The sequence below is a fragment of the Vulpes vulpes genome, chromosome 5 (genome assembly GCF_048418805.1).
Source record: "Vulpes vulpes isolate BD-2025 chromosome 5, VulVul3, whole genome shotgun sequence".
Taxonomy (NCBI): Eukaryota; Metazoa; Chordata; class Mammalia; order Carnivora; family Canidae; genus Vulpes; species Vulpes vulpes.
In genome coordinates, this window is record NC_132784.1 from 109,142,340 (window position 1) to 109,161,176 (window position 18,837).

General features: G+C 49.4%; 1 protein-coding gene across 2 annotated transcripts in view; it reads left to right on the forward strand.

Annotated features, from left to right (window-relative positions):
- The first annotated feature begins 10,661 nt into the window (after positions 1-10,661).
- RXRG (retinoid X receptor gamma) overlaps positions 10,662-18,837 on the forward strand; it is a 53,178-nt gene continuing 45,002 nt past the window's right edge. For both annotated transcript variants that reach the window (XM_072759593.1, XM_072759592.1), the window contains exon 1: positions 10,662-11,086. In XM_072759593.1, coding sequence (XP_072615694.1) covers positions 11,038-11,086 — 49 coding nt within the window. In that variant the 5' untranslated portion in view covers positions 10,662-11,037. The remainder of the gene's footprint in view (positions 11,087-18,837) is intronic.

An 18,837-nucleotide genomic window follows, 5' to 3' on the forward strand; every position in this document is an offset into this window, starting at 1 on the left:
AGACAAGGAGCATGCCAGGTGTGTTTGGGGAAGAGTATGCTGTGCACTTTTCTGGAGACTGGAGTGCGCTTAGTCAAGAAAAGGGCTGAAGATTTGGAGACATGGAAGGGGACCCAGTGTAGACACCTCTGTGGGCAGAGGGGGAGCCATGAAGGGTATCTGGTCCTAGGAGGCACATCAGAGCTATGCATTAGGAGATTAATCTGTCGGGAGTGCGTGGTGGCTGGGGCGGGGGCTGCTGGCAGCGGCCCTTCCACCTCACTCCCGCTGTCCTCCTGGCCTACCATGGGTGAACCGATCAATAAGTAGAAGTCTTAACACAGTCCTCTGCCTACTTTCCAAAGGAAAAATGGTGATTAATTTTAGCCCTAATCGTGATTGCTTTTTAAAATTACCTGGCATGACTGATCCTTCCCTCAAGTCTAGAAGGGGTATATCCCTGCCCCTCAAATAGTTGGGGGAATAATGGATATTCAAGAACTATTTATAGGATGAATAGAATTTCCTACCCTCTTGCATTAGCTCTGGGTGGCCTGAAGTCCTTGGGAGCTGTTTTCATCTGCCAGCATGTCAAGGGGAAGTCCTTTCTGCTGCCCCATGCCTTCTCCACCTCTGATTTCAGAGTCCTTCCAGGTGTGGCTGGCTCGAAGCCTGTGAAGGATCTGGAAAGGGCATCTGTGCAGGGCCGTGGTGGGAGGGGCGGCATCGGCCTCAGATGTAGGCTTTGGTTGGCGGCACAATGGCTCCAGTCCTTAAATATCTGTACCCAGCCTGTTGATGTGTCTGAAATTACCCCTTAAAAGTCACTGATGTTTGGGCAATTCTAGAAATAACGCTTCACCCTAACAGCTGCCCATGGGTGACGTCACAGGCAGCCAGAAAAGCCTTCCTCTCCTTGGGGGTCATTTGGGGGGGGGGATCTGCTTCTAGATCTGCCCCTCCCCCGCCATCCTTTGGCTCCTGCAGCCTTGGCTCTAACTGGGCATCTCCTGGGGCTGCTTCTGCCAAACCGTTCCTCTTCAGCCAACCCTCTGTACCCTGAATGCTTTGAACTATTTCTTGTCTCTTGGGTCTACTTTCCCCCAACTAAGACTTTCTCAGACCTGTAGCTGCAGGCAAACACCCCCTCAGCCCCATCGGACCTCACCCATTTTCCAGAACCTTCATCTGACCAGGGCATTGGCCTCTTGTCTGCTGGGGACAGAAGTATGGACAGTTCAAGGGTTATATCTACAAGGTGAAGGGTGGGAGAGAGAACAAATATTTAGAGTCAAAAGAATTCCCTAAGCTTGACTCCACACTACTTAGAACAACCGTGACTTTAGGAACTCAGGCTGTGAAAAGACATTAATGTTGGCTCTGCAGGGTAACCAGGAGGCACCGATGAGTCATTTCGAACACTGCAACGTAGCGTGCACACCAAGTTATGACTGGACCTTCTCTATGTACCATTGCATAAAGCTGTGATTCTTAAATTTCAATGCTTATTGGAATCACCTGTGGAGCTTATTAAAGACCTTCCTGCCCAGGCCTTCTCTGGCCTGAAGATTCTGATTCTGAGGGTCCAGGCAGGGCTCAGAAATCCCTAGATTTAGCAAGCTTCCCAGATGAACTTCATGCAGATGGAGCCCGGACCCTTTGAGCAACCCTGCTTCAGTGGTAAATGTCTCAGATCGCCACTTTCTCCACTAATTCTCTTTGGTGTCCCATGGTTGATCCCAGGTAGATTGGGCCTTCTGTGTCTTCTGAGGCTACTCTAATACCCTAAGTACAGAGATTCCTCAAGGTCAGCCTGATATTGCTGAACATTGACCTAAAGGCCTTCCTCGTGCCACACCTCTGCCCCTAATCAACTATCTCTCTGCCTTTAGCTATTCCTCTTCATTTTTGCTGTTAGGCAGTTACCTGAATGCTGCTGGTTAATGCAGCTCCCACTCAGTGCCTTCTGGAACTAAATGCTTTCTGGCCTTTTGGGATTAGCTGCCTGGAAATAGAGTTAGTTATACAGTGTTTGGCTTTTGGCAGTAAGAGAACTATGTCTTGGCTGAACATTGACTCAAAAGGCCTTCCCTGTTACAGAGAAAATCATTACAGCAAGATAAATTCTTATGTCCTAATATCCAACATCCTTTCTGAGTGCAGCCCCCTTGGGTTTGCTTTTAATAATATTTCATACTTGCTTATAAATAAACTATAAAAGCATGTTGTAGACAATCAGGTGTTATGCACAGGGGAGATTTCAATACCATTGCTTATATAATTGCAAGCCCTTCCTACGATAGAATACCTGAGAACAGAACAAGGTCAGTTTCACCAAAGTCCTCCTTCGTGGCATCAACATGCTCAGTGGCTCTTCAGAGGGAACAGAAGAGTGGTTTTGTTGCCATACAGAGCCCACGGCCAGGCGCTTATACATGAAAACCCCGTCAAATATAACAGACACTTGCCCTTATGTAAATATAGCTCTACAAGTGGTGGGGCCTTGGCGCTGTGCTGAGGGTAATGGTGAAGTTCTTGACGTCCCTGTGTGCCCCACCCTGCTCAGCTGCCAGCAATGATAATCTGCCTCCTGCAGTCACTGGAGGGTATATTTAGAGCCTCTTCCCCAAGAGTGAGCAGGATCTGAAAATAGATCACTTGGTCTATGTGAGATTGGGTTGCAGCCTCTAAATCTACACCTGAATATATGTAGCCAGTAGCCAGCGCAATGCATGTCTGTTCAACAGAATGCAAGTGCCAGTGGCCTGGTCTTGGGGGCTGGGCTCTACTCCAGTATTTCTTCCTCCCTCACGGGACTTGAGCAGGCTTTCCTGAGGTCAGGTGCTGACATCCACCTCTTTGGCTGTGACTCCTTGGATCTGGACCCAGTCTGGATTAGAGTGTCCCATATTTGAACTGCTGGCCTCTGTCTAGAAGGGACCAGATGTTTCCCTCTGGTCTCAGCTCTGTGTGATCACAGTTGTTCTGTATCCTGAGAGCCCCCATGTGCTTTGCAGCTGTGGTCGAGTTGTTTATGAGAGAGAGGGTTTTATGACCATGATTTGACTGGGAACCAAGAGATGGAGGCATCTATGTTACTATTCTTTCTACCTTGAAAATGTTATGACAATGTTACTTAGTTTGGAGTGAAGGGCAGTTAAAAGTTACCCTTAAACTTGTAGCTTAGAACAGCGCAGAGCAGAGCCGACGGGACGGGCTTGAACTATTTCCTTCAATCTATCTATTGATAGATATTGAATTCTATCAAGGTTGATAGTTGTCATCTTAGCATCCATTCTATAAGCATTTATAAAGCAAAATGCTAGATTCTCTGATGTTAATAATGATGAATAAGAAGTTGTCCCTATATTCAAGAAGAAGGCTCTAGGTTAACAAGTAAATATGATGCAAAGGGAAATTAAACTGGTGCTGTAATAAGTATTTAAGCCAACTTTTTTTGGAGAACAACGGAGTACTAACTGCATGTAAGGAAGATTGACAGTGGAGATGGCCTTGAGGTAGTGCCTTTAATGAGTAAGATTCCGATGGCACAGGGGCTGGGGTTTGAGGAGGTCACACATAGTACCAGCAAACCTCAGGTTAGTAAGTGCTTGGTCTACACAGCCGATGGCCTCAGCCACCACATCTCCTGCTAAGCGAGAGCTTCATGAGTTCACAGGTTCCAATTGTGTGTACTAGCAAATGGGCAAGGTGGATCTTCCCGGTTCCTTGGAATTATCCTGGGAAGTGGCTTCTCATTCTTTGCTGATGGCTCCGTCGTAGCTTCCTGTTAAAAGAAGGTTCTCCTTAAGCCAGTTGTTCCTGAACTCGACTAGCTGCATGTTAGAATCACCTGGGGTTCTTTTAGCAGTTCCCAAGCCCAGACCACAACCCCAAGCCAATTAAATAATCTCTGGAGGTGGATAAAGCCTTCTCTAATTTTTTTTTAAGCTTCCTGGGTAATGGTAATGCCAAGTTTGGGAACGACTCCCTTAGGGCAAATTTTACTCTGCTTGTTTCACTAGTGACTGGAGCCGTCGGCTACGATACAAACATGACTGGTTGCTAAGTCATGGATGACACCTTGTAGATAAAGCATATGCCTTTGAATACATTTTAGGCCTTCTGGAAATGGCCCAGTTTTTGGTGACAGCTGAGACAGTCTTCATTTCAAGCTAATCAGTGCTCTTCCTGAATCGGACACCTCATTTCTGCCCTTGAAGCCTCTCAGTGACCAAGACAGATGTACTGTACTAAAGCCAGTATCAAGCCTGTCCATACATGAGTATATGATTCCAGGAGAAGGAGCCCATGGAAGTGAAATGTGGGTTGTAAAAACTGTTGGACCTAGGAACTCTCACCTCCTTGTGTCTGGTACCCTGGGGTTGACCTCAGGAGAGGTCCGTATAATCAACAGGTGTTCATTCATCAATCGTGCAGTTATTGAATTTCTATCAAGTGTTAGACTCTGTCATAAAGGCTGTTGGGGCTACAAAAATGACTCAGACCCAGTTATTTAGGGTTTCCTGTCTGGTCAAGAGGTCTTTTCAGGAGCATTCAAGATAATCATACAAGAAGGAATGTGATGAATGACATAAGAATGGTCCCACCTCCAGGCTGTGAGAATCCAGGAGAGAGCAGTTCAAACAGAGGGCCATATAAAAGTGCCCGTGAGAATGGCCTTGGGGAATGACGGTATTTGGACAGAGAACAGAACGAGGGAAGGCTATTCTGAGCGGAGGAGCAAAAGGAACACATACGCAATGATGGATTACTGGGGAGGCATGACTGGAAAGGCAGTTATCTGAATCTGACCAGCATGTGAAGGGGAGACAAAGCCAGGAAGGGAGGTTTCCAGCAGTACACAGTTGACATGGCATGTCATACGCAGAATCAGGGGCAAGACAATGCACCCCTTGAACTCTGGGAAGCCAGATCATATAAAGGGGAAACCTGAACATTATACTCCCCACTTCTGGAAGACACTGAGCTCATTCCCTCCTTGGGGCTATTAGATCTACTGTTCTCTCTGTCTTGTCCACTCTCCACCCCCTCTTCTTCTTTTTCCCTCCAACTGAATCTTATTCTTTCTTTAGATTTGAGTATAACAGTCATTTCCTCAAAGAAGTCTCCCTGACCTTTCAATTTAAACTAGATGTCCCTGCTATAGTCTCTCATCTCATCCAATTATTTTCCATCATAGCACTTATCATGGCTCATAATGATATATTTATGTCTGTGACTATTTGTTTGCTAACCAGCTCCTCCATCAGACTGCATAAGCTCCATGAGGTCAGGAACTTCATATATCTTGTCTTTTTGTGTATCCCCAGTGATTGACAGGCAAAAGGCTCTCAATAAGTGTTGGCTGAATGATAATTGAATGAATGAATGATAGCAAAGAGGAAAAAAACAATATGTAAGAACCTCCCACCCCTCAACACATATAATAGAAACCCATCATTCATAAGGGAAGGATCGAGGTCTGGTGAGTGACACATTGGCTGGGAGTCAGAATTGGGGGCCTGGTTTTTATGCCCATTTCCTTCGTTTCATAGTTGTGAGACCCCCCTCTCTGAGATCCGACTTATTAGAATGGCTATCTTTCCTTCTCTGACTTCACAGTCTTGGACTCATATTCCTTATTGATAAAATAGGATAATACTATATGCCCTGTTTAACTCTAATATTTGGGAAAACACATTCAAACTTGATATACTATTAGGCTGGTGAAGTACTATACAATTATAAAAATATTAATTGGTGTCATCAGTGTGGAGATATTTGCATCTAAATTTTATATCTAATAAATGACTTTGGTTTTTCATTCATGTTTACTGCAAAATATTGTTTTCTATTGCCATTGTTCGAAAGTGCACACGTGTGCGCACGCACACACATGCACACACACACAAAGGATACCAGTGGTATCCTTCTATTACCAGGGTGCACATAAGATAACAGTCTGTGTCAAACATACTACTGAAAACAGATGCCCTTTTCATTTACTCAAAGGCACTAATGGTTTTAATAAAAGCAGAACATATCACTTAAGAGGAATAGATAATTAGCCTTGACAAGAAGTGAGCTCAGAATTCTTATGAATGAATTAGCTAATTCCCACTATGGACATCAAGCATTTGGTTTTTCATTTGACATCCTAATGAGAATCCAGTAACAGCTAGAGGCAGCCGAGTGCCTGAAATCAGTGGGGTCATCTGGGAGGGGCTCAGGTCAGGCTACTGTTGTTATATCAATAATGGTTTTATTTTTTTTAATAAATTTATTTTTTATTGTTCAATTTACCAACATACAGAATAACACCCAGTGCTCATCTCGTCAAGTGCCCCCCTCAGTGCCCGTCACCCATTCACCCCCACCCCCGCCCTCCTCCCCTTCCACTACCCCTAGTTCGTCTCCCAGAGTTAGGAGTCTTTATGTTCTGTCTCCCTTCCTGATATTTCCCACACATTTCTTCTCCCTTCCCTTATATTCTCTTTCACTATTATTTATATTCCCCAAATGAATGAGAATATATAATGTTTGTCCTTCTCTGATTGACTTACTTCACTCAGCATAATACCCTCCAGTTCCATCCACTCAGCCATTAGAAACGACAAATACCCACCATTTGCCTCAATAATGGTCTTAGACAAGACACAGTGGTGCCAGCCAAAAGTGTGGATTAGAAGGAAAAGCCACATTCATATTTCTTGTACTTTAGTCAAAGTTTCTGGCTTGTGATGGGATGTTAAACCATACAGAAGGTATCCCAAGGAAAGCATGCTGGGATAGTTTGGTATAAGCACATCAAGCATTTTTTAATGCAAAAATATTTGTTGAACACCTACTGTGTTCTAGCAGTTATGTGAGAAAACAATTTATGTGGGGAAGCAGGTCAGGAGAAGGTAAATGGGCATGAACGGGCATGAACGATGAGCCACAAGTTAGGATGAGCATACTTTGCTCCCACAGTGAGCAAAAGAGCCAGATCGGAAGGGACCACTGGAGAAAGGAAAGAAAAAAACAGACAAACAAAAGATATTACTTCCTTGTATTTGCAGAGAACTTTGGAGTGTAAAAGAACTTTGTAGTGTAAAACAAACAAACAAACAAAACCCCCAACCTAAACCAAAACATGCACTCCTCTCATTGCTTTTGATCATGAAACAAAAACAAACCCAAGAAACCTTAGTGGGGTGGGTGGTGTGGGTGTCCTCTTCCACCCCTTCAGAGTAAATGAGCTCGCCCAAGGTCACACAGCAGGAGAGCAGTGGGACTGGAGGGCCTGGGCCTGTGATTTCCATCCCAGAGCACTTTCCTCCCCACAGAGCTTAAAAGGTAGGTTGAGACAATATGGTGGGGCCTTTCCATGCCACACTAAGGCTTTTGGTCTTTATTCTGTGAGGAAAAGTGGTCAGGTACACCTAACTTAGTGAAAAAGGGGAAGAAAGTAGAATCTATCGCAAACTGCTCACAGATCATCTTGACATCGACCTTGAATAAGGCTCTAGGGAGAGCTTCTTAAAGATGGTTTTCAAGTACTTGGAAGAACCCTTGCCAGCACCCGGTTCACTAAAAAGCCAGTTGTGCTGGAACAACTCATTTATTTCTGGGACGGGTGTACAAAATTGCAGTTCGTGCTTTCGTGAGACACTTGCTTCAGACACTTCTGTAGAGAAAATGGACAGGTATGGAATTGGGGGCTGAACTCATGCATTTCATTTTAAAGTCGAAGGGGGATTTTGGGACTCATCTAGCCCTGTTCCATCATTTTATGAATGAGTAAAAAGAAACAAGAAGAGGTAAAGTGACTTGCTTAAGTCACATCACCATCATCAAAATAGCTTGTACATATTGAGCATTATTTATGCATCTGGCATCTTCTAAGTGATTACTAACACATGTGGACTCAAGTGTCATCACAAACCGAGGTCCAGGGAGAGTGTAACTTGCCAGTATTGTGAGGCTGTAAACAATGGGCCTGGGATTTGTACTCAGCATGGTTGACTTCTGACTTGCTTTCTCTGTAGACACAGTCACTTCGGGCCACAGAACTAGTGCTGTCCTAATAAATGGACTTTCTGGTGGTATGCTGTAAGACGTCCTTGCTTTGTCCTTATCAACGTTTTTGTCCATAAGTTAGATAAAATATGGAGAGCAGCGCATCAGATCTTCAGAAGTCATGAAACGGGAGAAGGAATAATGAATACACTGGATGAAAGAAGCAGGACCCCAGAAGATCCGGGGTGATGAGTGAACCCAAATGTTTTCATTTCGGAGGAGTATAGGATTGCATGTGGCATGTTGGTCCCAAAGCCAATCGCCTGAGAATAGGCTGAAGAATGCGTATAAGAGAGAATACAGCTGGACGGGTGGGTCATTTGTCAAGTTAGTTCTATGGGAATTAACTTGTGGGGCTGCCCAGAAGCCCATGCAGGTAGGCAAACAGTCTTCCCGTATGCACTGCCCGCGTCTACGCCAGTTCTCAACCGAGGCTCTGAGGCCAGCACCTGGCCAAGGAAGCCCGGGGCACACCACGCCTTCCCAGTGACAGCGCATCTTTCTTCATCCTTCCTGACCAACTTTGGCTCTGATCCCCAGCTTGGCCCCCTCCTCCCTCGTCATCAGGACTCTATTCCTGTCTCTGGGCCTTTATTCTTAATTTTTGTTCTAGATTCTCTTAGCATTTGAATCTTGATTTGTTTTTTTTTTTTTTCTCCCTGTGAGCCTTGAGTTGAGTTGCCTCTCTGTGCACCACACTGCATCAAGGGCAAAGCTCTCATCCTGCCTCAGCCTCTCAGAGCTCAGCCCACGACCTGGTGGGTATGTTGACAGCACCCCCGTTGCCCTGCCAACACATACACTATGAGGAGACAAGCCAGGTTGTATCTGAAGTATTGTATTCAAGTCTGGCCAACCCCATTCCCCTCCATGAGGGTCTCTAGAAATTGAAATATATTCCTAGGAAAAGAATAGGTTGTGAATAGAGTCAAATACTTGCTGATGCATGGAACCATTGAAAGAGACAGGATTGCCTAGGGGAGTCGATGACGGGCATGGGAGATTTATCTGTGAATTTGCAAAAGGTTCCCATAGGCTCCTCTTGTGTGGCCGCAAGGAATACCCTAGAGCCTGTCGGCAGAAGCTACAGAGGCGAGGCAGACGTCAGCTCAATAAAAAAAAAAAAAAACTTTCTTTTTCTTTTTTTTTTAAAGATTTTATTTACTCATGAGAGACACAGAGAGAGACAGGTAGAGACACAGGCAGAGGGAGAAGCAAGCTCCATGCAGGGAGCCTGACATGTGACTCGATCCCGGGTCTCCAGGATCATGCCCTGGGCCGAAGGCAGGCGCTCAACTGCTGAGCTACCCAGGGATCCCCTAAAAAAAAACTTTCTTATGGTAAGAGCTACCCAGAAATGGAATGGGATAGTAGTGAGCTTCCCATTATTGGAGGTGTCCGACTATAGGTCCCGCAGTGGCTTGTCAGGAAAGCTGTATAACGATCCAAATATCAAAGGGCTACTTAGATCAATGGAAGAAAGACAATTATCATATGGTCTCACTCATATGTGAAATATAAGAAATAGTGCAAGGGACCATAAGTGAAAGGAGAGGAACTGAGTGGGGAAAAATCAGAGAGAAGGACAAACCATGAGAGACTCCTAACTCTGGGAAACACACAAAGGGTTGTGGAAGGGGAGGAGGGCAGGGGGTTGGGGGTTACTGGGTGACAGGCACTGATGAGGGTACACGATGGGATGAGCACTGGGTGTTGCACTGCATGTTGGCAAGTTGAATTTATTTATTTATTTATTTATTTATTTATTTTTGTTTTTTTTAAAGATTTATTTATTTACTTATGATAGACACAGAGAGAGAGAGAGAGAAGCAGAGACACAGGCAGAGGGAGAAGCAGGCTCCATGCCGGGAGCCTAACGTGGGACTCCATCCTGGGACTCCAGGATCGTGCCCTGGGCCAAAGGCAGGCGCCAAACCGCTGAGCCACCCAGGGATCCCGCCAAGTTGAATTTAAATAAGATATTTTTTTTAAAGAAAGGAGAAAAAAGGGGATCCTTAGACTCTCTTGATTTGTGGCTGGGTTTCACCCACGAGAGTCTCTGGTTCAGTGAGGACTGAGTGGTGCTTTCTGAGCAAGTGGCCAGATGGGGTGGCCCTGGTGTATAAGGTGTATAAGGTGGATGCATCCCTCCATCCAATGACCAGCACCACGGGGAGCCAACGCGGCCTCCCTCCTGGTCCAACGTCCCTGTGAATGGGCCATGGCTCCCAAGCGCACTTGTCAGGCTGCCACTGCTGGGAGGGCAGACATATGCGTATGTAGGCCCCCCCTCCCCGCCAGAGCAGGAGAGGCCCACCCCAAATCCAAGGGGGGCTCTGGCTTCTGCAGCTGGGGATGGAGGCTCTCACTTCTCTCTGGCCCTCCAAGATCAAATGCCAAGTGCGGTGCACCCTCCGGAGGAGGAGCCGGGAGGGGAAAAAAGAATGCATTCTCCGAACCACCACCCCCCCCACGACTGTGGGTGCACGTCGAGGAGGAGAAGGAGGAGGAGGAGGAGGAGGAGGAGGAGGAGGAGGAGGAGGCGGCCCCCGCCCCCAGCTCTGCCTCCCCGCCGCCATCGGGGGCCCGGGAGAGCAGCCCCGGGGCGGGGAGGGGGGCGGAGGCGCGGAGCCCGGGAGCGCACGCGGCGGCCCAGCCCCGAGTGCCGCCGAGCAGCAACAGGAGCCCGAGTGCCGCCGAGCAGCAACAGGAGCCCGTGCGCCGTGGGGCGCGGCGGCGGCGGCGCGGTGCGCGGTTACTGACAGGCACCAGCTGCCGCGCCGCCCGGACGCGCTATGTGGCCGCTCCGAGCGAGGGGCAGATTCCAGACTAATCCCGGAGGGCTGGCCCAGCCCGAGCTGCCCGGGCGGCGGGGGAGCGATGACCGCTCGCGTTAGCCCAAGTTGAAGGCCGCCCCGGCTGCGCGCTCGGGAGCCCGGGAGGCCGCGCTCCTCGGAACACTGGGGAGGGAGGAACATGAACTGAGAAGGAACCATGTACGGGAATTATTCGCACTTCATGAAGTTTCCCACGGGCTTTGGCGGTGAGTCCGGCGCGCGGGCTGCCCCGGGGGCGCAGGGTGGAGGTGGACCTGCCTGGAGGGGCCGCAGCAGGAGGGCACCGCGCCACGGGGCCGGGACGCTGCTGAACGCGGAGGAGGGCACGCACGTTTAGATGCATCCTAGTGTGTCTGCGCGTGCAGGGGAGAGGGAGGGCGAGGGGCCGGGTCGGGGGCGAGGACCGTGCGCACCGGGCCGGAGGGAGCGCAGAGACAGGGCGTGCAGACACTCGGGGGCGCCTTCAAACCCACCTGCCCCAGGAGAAGATACCCAGATATCCATTGTTAGAACCCGGCGTGTTTGTGTGGGTGTGCAAAGTGGAAGAGTCAAAGGGAATTACTCTGATGAACCTATTATCCAACTTGTAATGAGAAAAAAGAAAATGTGATGGAAAAGGGTTTTGCCTCTCTATGAAGACTCCCCGGGACACTCGGTAACAAGGGCATGCTTGTTTTATTTCAAAGCAGATCCCCTTCCTGTAATTGGATTTTTTTTTTTTTTTTAAGAGAAAACAGAGCGCTTGAATTTGCCACCGCATTTTCCTTCCTCTGTTGTCTTCCCTTTTGATTTGCTCCTGGCCTGGCACCCCCTCCCTCCTGCGGCCCCCAAGTCCACTGCCAGGGTCTCTGCCTGCATTTCCACTCTGAGGGGTGGCTCTGGGGCAGGGGTCTGCACTCAGCTGAAGGTCCAAGCCCCCCCCCCCCCCCCTTACACCCGCAAGCCAGGCAGGGCAGCTGGTCACACTTCGCAGGGGCTGCCTGACGGGCACCCTAAGGCTCCCACGATTCAGTGGCAGAAGCAGTTCAGTCGTCCAGCTTTGAATAAATGGAACCAACAGCTGACCAACTGGCCTCTCACTTGTCAGCTGGTGGCATGTAGCTTGTGTTCCTGGGAGCCAAAGAGGAGCTTTTGCGCTGTGGATGCTGGCAGACAGGACAAAGCAGAAATTCTTGTTGGGTCTTGAGAACGGAAAAGTCCCTGTTCTCCTGACCCCCTGTGTGGACAGATCGGCGATTCATCCGAGGGCTCGGGAGTAAAGCTCGCCTACTTTGCTGGGCAGAACCCTCTGTGAGGCGTGCAGGGACATTGCAAGGTGGACATTGCAGGTGGCCCTGGCCCGGAGGCATTGGGCCCGGGGGCTTGCTCATTCATTCAGGGTAGTTTCTGTGAGCCAAGCGTAGTATTAGGTTCTGGGAAGACAGATGTGAATGAGACACAGTCTCTGCCCCTTGGACAGTGCAGACTTATTGCGGTAACACATCGTCCTGGTTGGGGCTGTGTGCTCCCCAGGGGTGCGGGAGGAAGCTGTTGCTGGGACACAAGAAGGAGGGGGTCACGGATGGGTTCCTGGAAGAGGTAATGTTTAAGTTATTGGGGCCAGTCTCATGACATGACCCAGTGAGAGTGGTGGCCAAGGCTGTGACCGGGACATCTGATCTCCAGTTTATAGCTGGGTCCTGGGTGTGAAAGGCCTTCTCAGCTCCCGTCTTGGTCCCATTCACAACCCAGGCAGTTTTTCCTTTTCCCTCTGAATTCAGTTGTGTGAGGTCTGAGAAATGTGTTTTTCTTCAAGAGCCTCGGGACCACTCCGAGGTCTGTGAGGTCATTGCTTCATGAATGCCGTGGAGACCCTCTGAGACGGTGGGAGTGAAGAGCAGGGTTGAAAGAGCTAGAGAAAGACTGGATGAAGAAAGGTCTAGCCCCAAATTCAGGGAGGACTGCCTGTTGGAATCCCGGAATGTTAGCCTCCTAAGGGGCCTCGAGGAGCATCTTGGGCCTCTCGTTTTATGAGTAGAAATGGAGTCCTCAAGGGAGGCAGGGAGCACTCCAAGGCTATGTGGGGCTGAATGGGAGACCCCTCCCAGAAAAGCCCCTGACCCAAACTTCTAATAGTACTCCTTCAATCTGATCTAGTGAAAGAGCATGAGAGAGAGAGAGAGAGAGAGAGAGAGAGAGAGAACTGAGTGGTTCACATCCTAGCTGTGTGCCCTTAGGCAAGATACTGAACCTCTCTGAGCCCCAGCGCCTTCACCTCTAAAATGGAGTTGATAATCTCATCCTCAGAGTCTTGTCTTGAGAATTAAATGTGCTAACATTGAAGAAGCAGCTACTTTAGTGACCACATGTTTGGTACTTAATCAGTTAGTATTTCCATCCCCTCCATTTTGCTCAACCGTTAACACACAAATTGATTTAAAAATCAGACATTACTGGAGGGTAATTAATTAGGAATCGGGGGAAATCAAATGGAAGCCACAAAGACCCACACACTTTGCTGGCTTAGAGCCTCACAATTGGGGGAGCCCTGGTATTTGGTGTAATTAGGGTTCGGATAAGCGGAAACACAAGAGCGCGGCTGTGGGGAGACAGTAGGTTGATGTAACGTGGGGGAGCCGGAGGCAGAGGGGCCACCAGGTTGTTTGAGTGTCTCCCTCTGACGCGACTCTTCCTTGTTCCCGGGGGAGGAGAGTAATTATCTTGTTTAGGCCTGTGGATGTTTTCCATTTTGTTTGCGTGCACCAGTGAAGAGGCTGCTGAAACACTGAGCCAGAGGACACGGCTGGGTGAGAGGGAGGTCTGTCTGTGAACTGGGTGGTGAGGGAGGACCGTCCCCCCCGCCTCCTACAGGAACAGGCCAGACCCCAGGACCGGAGTGGCTGTGGGCGGCAGCCTCGGCACGGGGTGGGGGTGCCTGCCACCCCCAACTCTTGATATATCAGCAAATGGAACCCCAGGGGGCTCCTGAGAATCCCCCCAGGGATGTGCAAAGTCACCCTTGGGAACTAACCCCTGGGGGCTGCGTCTGGGGCCGTGCTTAGCACAGGTGAGATCACCGTCCCATCCGTGACCGAGGGACGGGTGAGATGGGCCAGGGGGTGGTGGCTGCCTGGGTGGCAGTGGTCTCACGGAGGTGCCCCGTCTCCCAGCTCCCGGCCCTGCCATATGATGAACGGAGAACCCTTCTCTCCTTCTCTGCCAAGTCCTGGCTTTGCCAGCTGCTCAGTAAGAGATTTGTTTGCCAGGATGAGACAGTTGCTGCCTCTAAGAAGATGGCAAAACAAAGCCTGTAATTCCCCCCATCCAATTGTGCGGTAATCCTCAGGGTGAGAACAGAGATCAGGAGGGGGGGGGTCTCGCATGTCGGTTAATGAGCCCGCTGCCACGCTTTCTCGGGGGCCAGCTACCCCTGGGAGCACTTTGCACCCTCGGCTAGTGACGCCCCTCTGAGAACTGAGCACTGGTGCCACGATTACCCTACTCCTTTTAGAGACGAAGCTGAGGCACTGCGCAGTGAAGTAACGGGTGACGTTCTGGTGACTAGAGTGGCCCCGGCCAGGATTTGAACCCAGGCAGTCCTGTCCCAGAATCCCGCTCCACTGGGCTGCCTCTTGGGACTCCTGTGGGCCATGCACTTGCTCCAGGGCAGCAAGCCGTGGGGAGCAGCGCACCCCTTGCTGGGGTGCAGGAGCCCTAATCCCCAGTGGCTGCAGACACGTGGCCTGGCCATTGAGGAATTAAAACACTGAGAGAGCTCAGCAGCCACTCGCTGGGGAGCAAGGGACTCTGGAGCATTAATTGGTGCTTCTCCTGGAGGCCTACTGCTCTGCAAGAGTCCTGTGCAGCTGACCCTGACATTTGTGTAGAAAGCTCTGCTTTTTTACCCAGGAATAGCTGGTGGGATGGGGGGGTTAGGGGGAGGGCTGAGCTCGAGGTACGAGTGCACACAAGCATGTGTGTACGGATGGGGGGCAAGAGGAGGCTGTGTGTGGATGTGGGAGCAGATCTGTGTGTGTGTGTGTGTGTGTGTGTGTGTGTACACGGATGCGTGCGCCAGAACATATTTTTCCCCTCCGCCAATGTGTGGGTGGCTAATTGGGACCTACCATGGACGTAAGTGGTTAGGGTTTATGTGGGAAGGAGTAACTGTTTATGAGATTTAGGAAGGAACATATTTAGTGTAAACTATTTTTCTGAAACATTTACAATCTTACCAGGAGACAGAGAGCTGGGTAGGAACTGGGGGAAGAAATTGTGCAAAGACTAAATCTAAATTCTCCACCTCTTCCTTCCCCTCATTATGTTGCTTCTGTATCTGCAGAGAACTTCGCCACCAGAGTTGGGTGGCCGGGATGCCAGCGGCTCCCAGAGGAAGTTGCGATTTTCTCTTATTTGAAAGGAGAAGACTCAGAGGCCCAGGGAATGTAAAAGTTTATTTTCTGGAATGCCTGGGTTTGGGCGGTTCTTGTGGGATCGATCTAGGTCCTGGCTCAGCGATCGTCACAAAGAGTGCAACTAGTAGCTAATGTGCCTGAGGCACCTACTGGGTGCCAAACCCTTTTCCACAGGCATTGCAAGAACCGTCCCATTAAATATTCTCAAGGGTCCCTGGAGGGAAGGTGCTACTCTTATTCCCATTTTACAGATGAGAATGTAGAGCCACGAGGAGGTTTAGTAACCTGCTTACCCAGCTGGTAAGGAGCAGACCCAGGATCCTAACCCAGGCAGGGGCCAGGGCTGCTGTGTGAAGCCCTGTGCTGTGCCAGCTGCTTGCAGGGGGGTAGGGGGGAGAGGGAGTGGGGTGCAGGGGGAACAGAGTCCCAGATCTGCCACAAATTGGTGAATTCTGTGTAAGAACTGCAACTAACATATTCAGTTCTTGCTCTGTGCTCCTCCACAACTTTCTTAGGGATCATAATGCATTTTTTGAATGTACGTAATTGCAAATGAATAAAATGACCCAGGGGGTGGGGGCAGGGCACCGGGGACTCAAAGGTCCTCAGGAAACAAAACCCAAAAACTTTGCCAGATGGGTCCCACTTTATTCTAATCCGTGGAACCCAGTTTTACATTCCAGGGTGGGAATTGGCAAGCTCTTTCTCTGCAGAACCAGATAGTAAACATCTGAGTCTTTGCTGGCTATAGGGTCTCCATTGCAACTGCTCGATAATCCTGTCATGGGGGGAGAGGAACCGTAACTAAAGCAGCAGAAAAGGAGGCACAGGGATGCCCTGCATCTGGGTGTTTGTGGACCGCTCGGGGGTCATTCTGGAGAAGGTTTATTACCATTTCTGAGTGGTTTCCAGTTGACAGTGGTTCCTGTCGTTGGCTCTGAACAGCCGGCTTCCCTGCCACAGAGCTGAGTCTTCAGAGCTAGACAGAGGGGCCTGCGGGCCATGGGGGTGACCCCTTAGTTACAGTTGAGGACACTTGGGGAAACAGGTGTGGCTTGCCCAGGATCTGCAGCTGCTTGTGATCTTCAGACTGGACTCTCCAGAACCCCCTGAGGGGCCAGCTGGAGTGGCAGGAGGAGGAGATGGTGGGGGGAGCCTCAGAGAGCCCTCAAATAACTCAATACTCTCCGCCACGCAGGGTCAGTGTTAGCCTTCTACGGTTAGGGATTTATTTATTTTTATTTCATTTTATTTTAAGATTTTATTTATTTATTCATGAGAAACACACACACACACACACACACACACACACACACACACAGGCAGAGACACAGGCAGAGGGAGAAGCAGGCTCCATGCAGGGAGCCCGACATGGGACTAGATCCCAGAATTCCAGGATCACGCCCTGGGCCCAAGGCAGATGCTCAACCACTGAGCCACCCAGGAGCACCCTGGTGTAGGGATTTAATAAAATAAAGCCTGGGCTGCTGTAAACACACGGTAAAAGATCCCCTTCCCCATTTCAGGAAATTTGGAGACTACAGTTCTAAATTCAGCTAGAATTTTGTATGTAGATGGTTCTTAGGGGAGGTGTGCCTGTTGTTAAAGCCTCAGATGGCGCACCCGCACCCGGAGATGCTGACAAAGCAAAGTGAGACGTGGATTCTGTGCCTGTTATAGGAAGTTCTGTTTCAACAAATCACTCTAGGGCAGGCACTCAGGAGATCTGGCAAAAAGAGAGCTGGGACCTGGGACCTGCAACCCCTCCAGGCTTCAGGAGACCCTGGCCCTGGGCCAGTGACTTTGATGAGTCACTGAACAACCTGGAGCCCCCTGCTGCCTTTATCAGATCCTGTGATTAAGAGAGAAAGAGGAAAGACCGGAAGTCTCTGGGTTCAAAATCAAGCTCAAATTCCTGATGGGATTTCAGAACTCAACATCTGAACTTAAAAGGTGGAAAAGCTTGTGATCTTTAATTCAGAAAGCATTTACAAGAAGTCAGAGGAGTGGCGGAGAAAGTGCCTAACGCCTATGTTGGGATGTCTCTTCTCGGCTGGCTTGCCTGGCTTTCCATTCTGTGACTCAGGGTCTCCTTCATCCCTCATTTGCTGGTCACTCGTGTCATGGGGAAGCAGTCTCTTGGAGAGTTTGGGGCTCCTGGTGTCTGTGCTTTCTCATCCCAGCGACGAGGGGAGCAGAGCAAAGATTAGAGGTCATGAGCTGGGAGAGAATATTCTAGACTGTCTGGGAGTGCCAATCAGTTGTTCGGCACACATTGACTAAGTATCTGGCTTGTGCAAGGGTTGTGCAGGACCCCGAGAATGAGGACCCATCCCTTGTCCTGAAGGGATGATAAACTAGTTACAAGCTCTGACGTCTGCATAACATTTGGAGATGAATTATTTCTAGAAATGTTTCTTGGGCCTGAGGATAGGTGAATGGAGCCCAGGAATTTAGGTGTTTAGAACCTGAGAACAAATGATCCTATGTGCATCACCTAATGATAACACCGCACTAGGGATGTTGTTCACTGCATTTTAAGATGATCTGCAGTCTTCAGAAGACTGTCCATATTTAGGGGCACCTGGGAGGCTCAGCGGATGAGCATCTGCCTTCTGGCTCAGGGCGTGACCCCGGGGTCCTGGGATCTAGGCATCGGGTTCCCTGCAGGGAGCCTGCTTCTCCCTCTGCCTGTGTCTCTGCCTCTTTCATGAATAAATAAAATAAAATCTTAAAAAAAAAAAAAGAAGAAGGCTGTCCATATTTAGAGGTCAGAGAGAGCATATCTGAACAAGAAGTCCAGAGAGACGGAAAAAGGGATTGAGGTCACGTGTTCAAGAGCTGGATGTGGACGAGATTGATGTTCAAGGACTTTAGGGACAAGAGGTGAGGTGGGGGCACCCTCAACTAATGCCTGAAACACTCGTTGGCATTGCCTTGGTGGATCCACGGGTACATGGTGTGCCCAGTATATGAACGTGGCTTGAAGGGGCAGACGGTGTTCCTTGTGAGTGTCACCCCTGCCTCAGGATCGTGGAGTACCTCTTAGGCCATAGACACAGCACAATATCCGCCCATACGGTCAAGGCAGATAATGTGGTCCTGGGTAGGAAAGGTGGGACGCAAGCAAAATGCCATTAATTACATGCAGGAAGGTTAAGAGAAAATAGTGCTAGGCTCGACTCAGATTCTAGGTCTGTAACAATTCACAAGGGGCGCTTAGAAAGGTCACTTTATCATTCTGAACCTGTTTTTTCTAAATCTCCCTAATGGGGATCATTTCTGCCCTGGAGATTACTGTGAGTCAGTTTGACGCTTACGTGAAACAGGCACCGGCCCCCCCCCAGGAGGGACCCCCCTCTCTCCAGAGCCCCTAGTCTGGGGTCTGGGACATAGTAGGCACTCAACGGATATATATATATTTATTTTTTTTTTTTGACTGGCTGAACCAATAGCTGATATGGGAATAAATAGCATTATAGTTGGGAAGCGTTTTGTGTGAGTGAGACGGTTCGTGGAATGTGGAATGTCCTGGAGCCTGGGAGCCAGAAGACCCAGTGTCT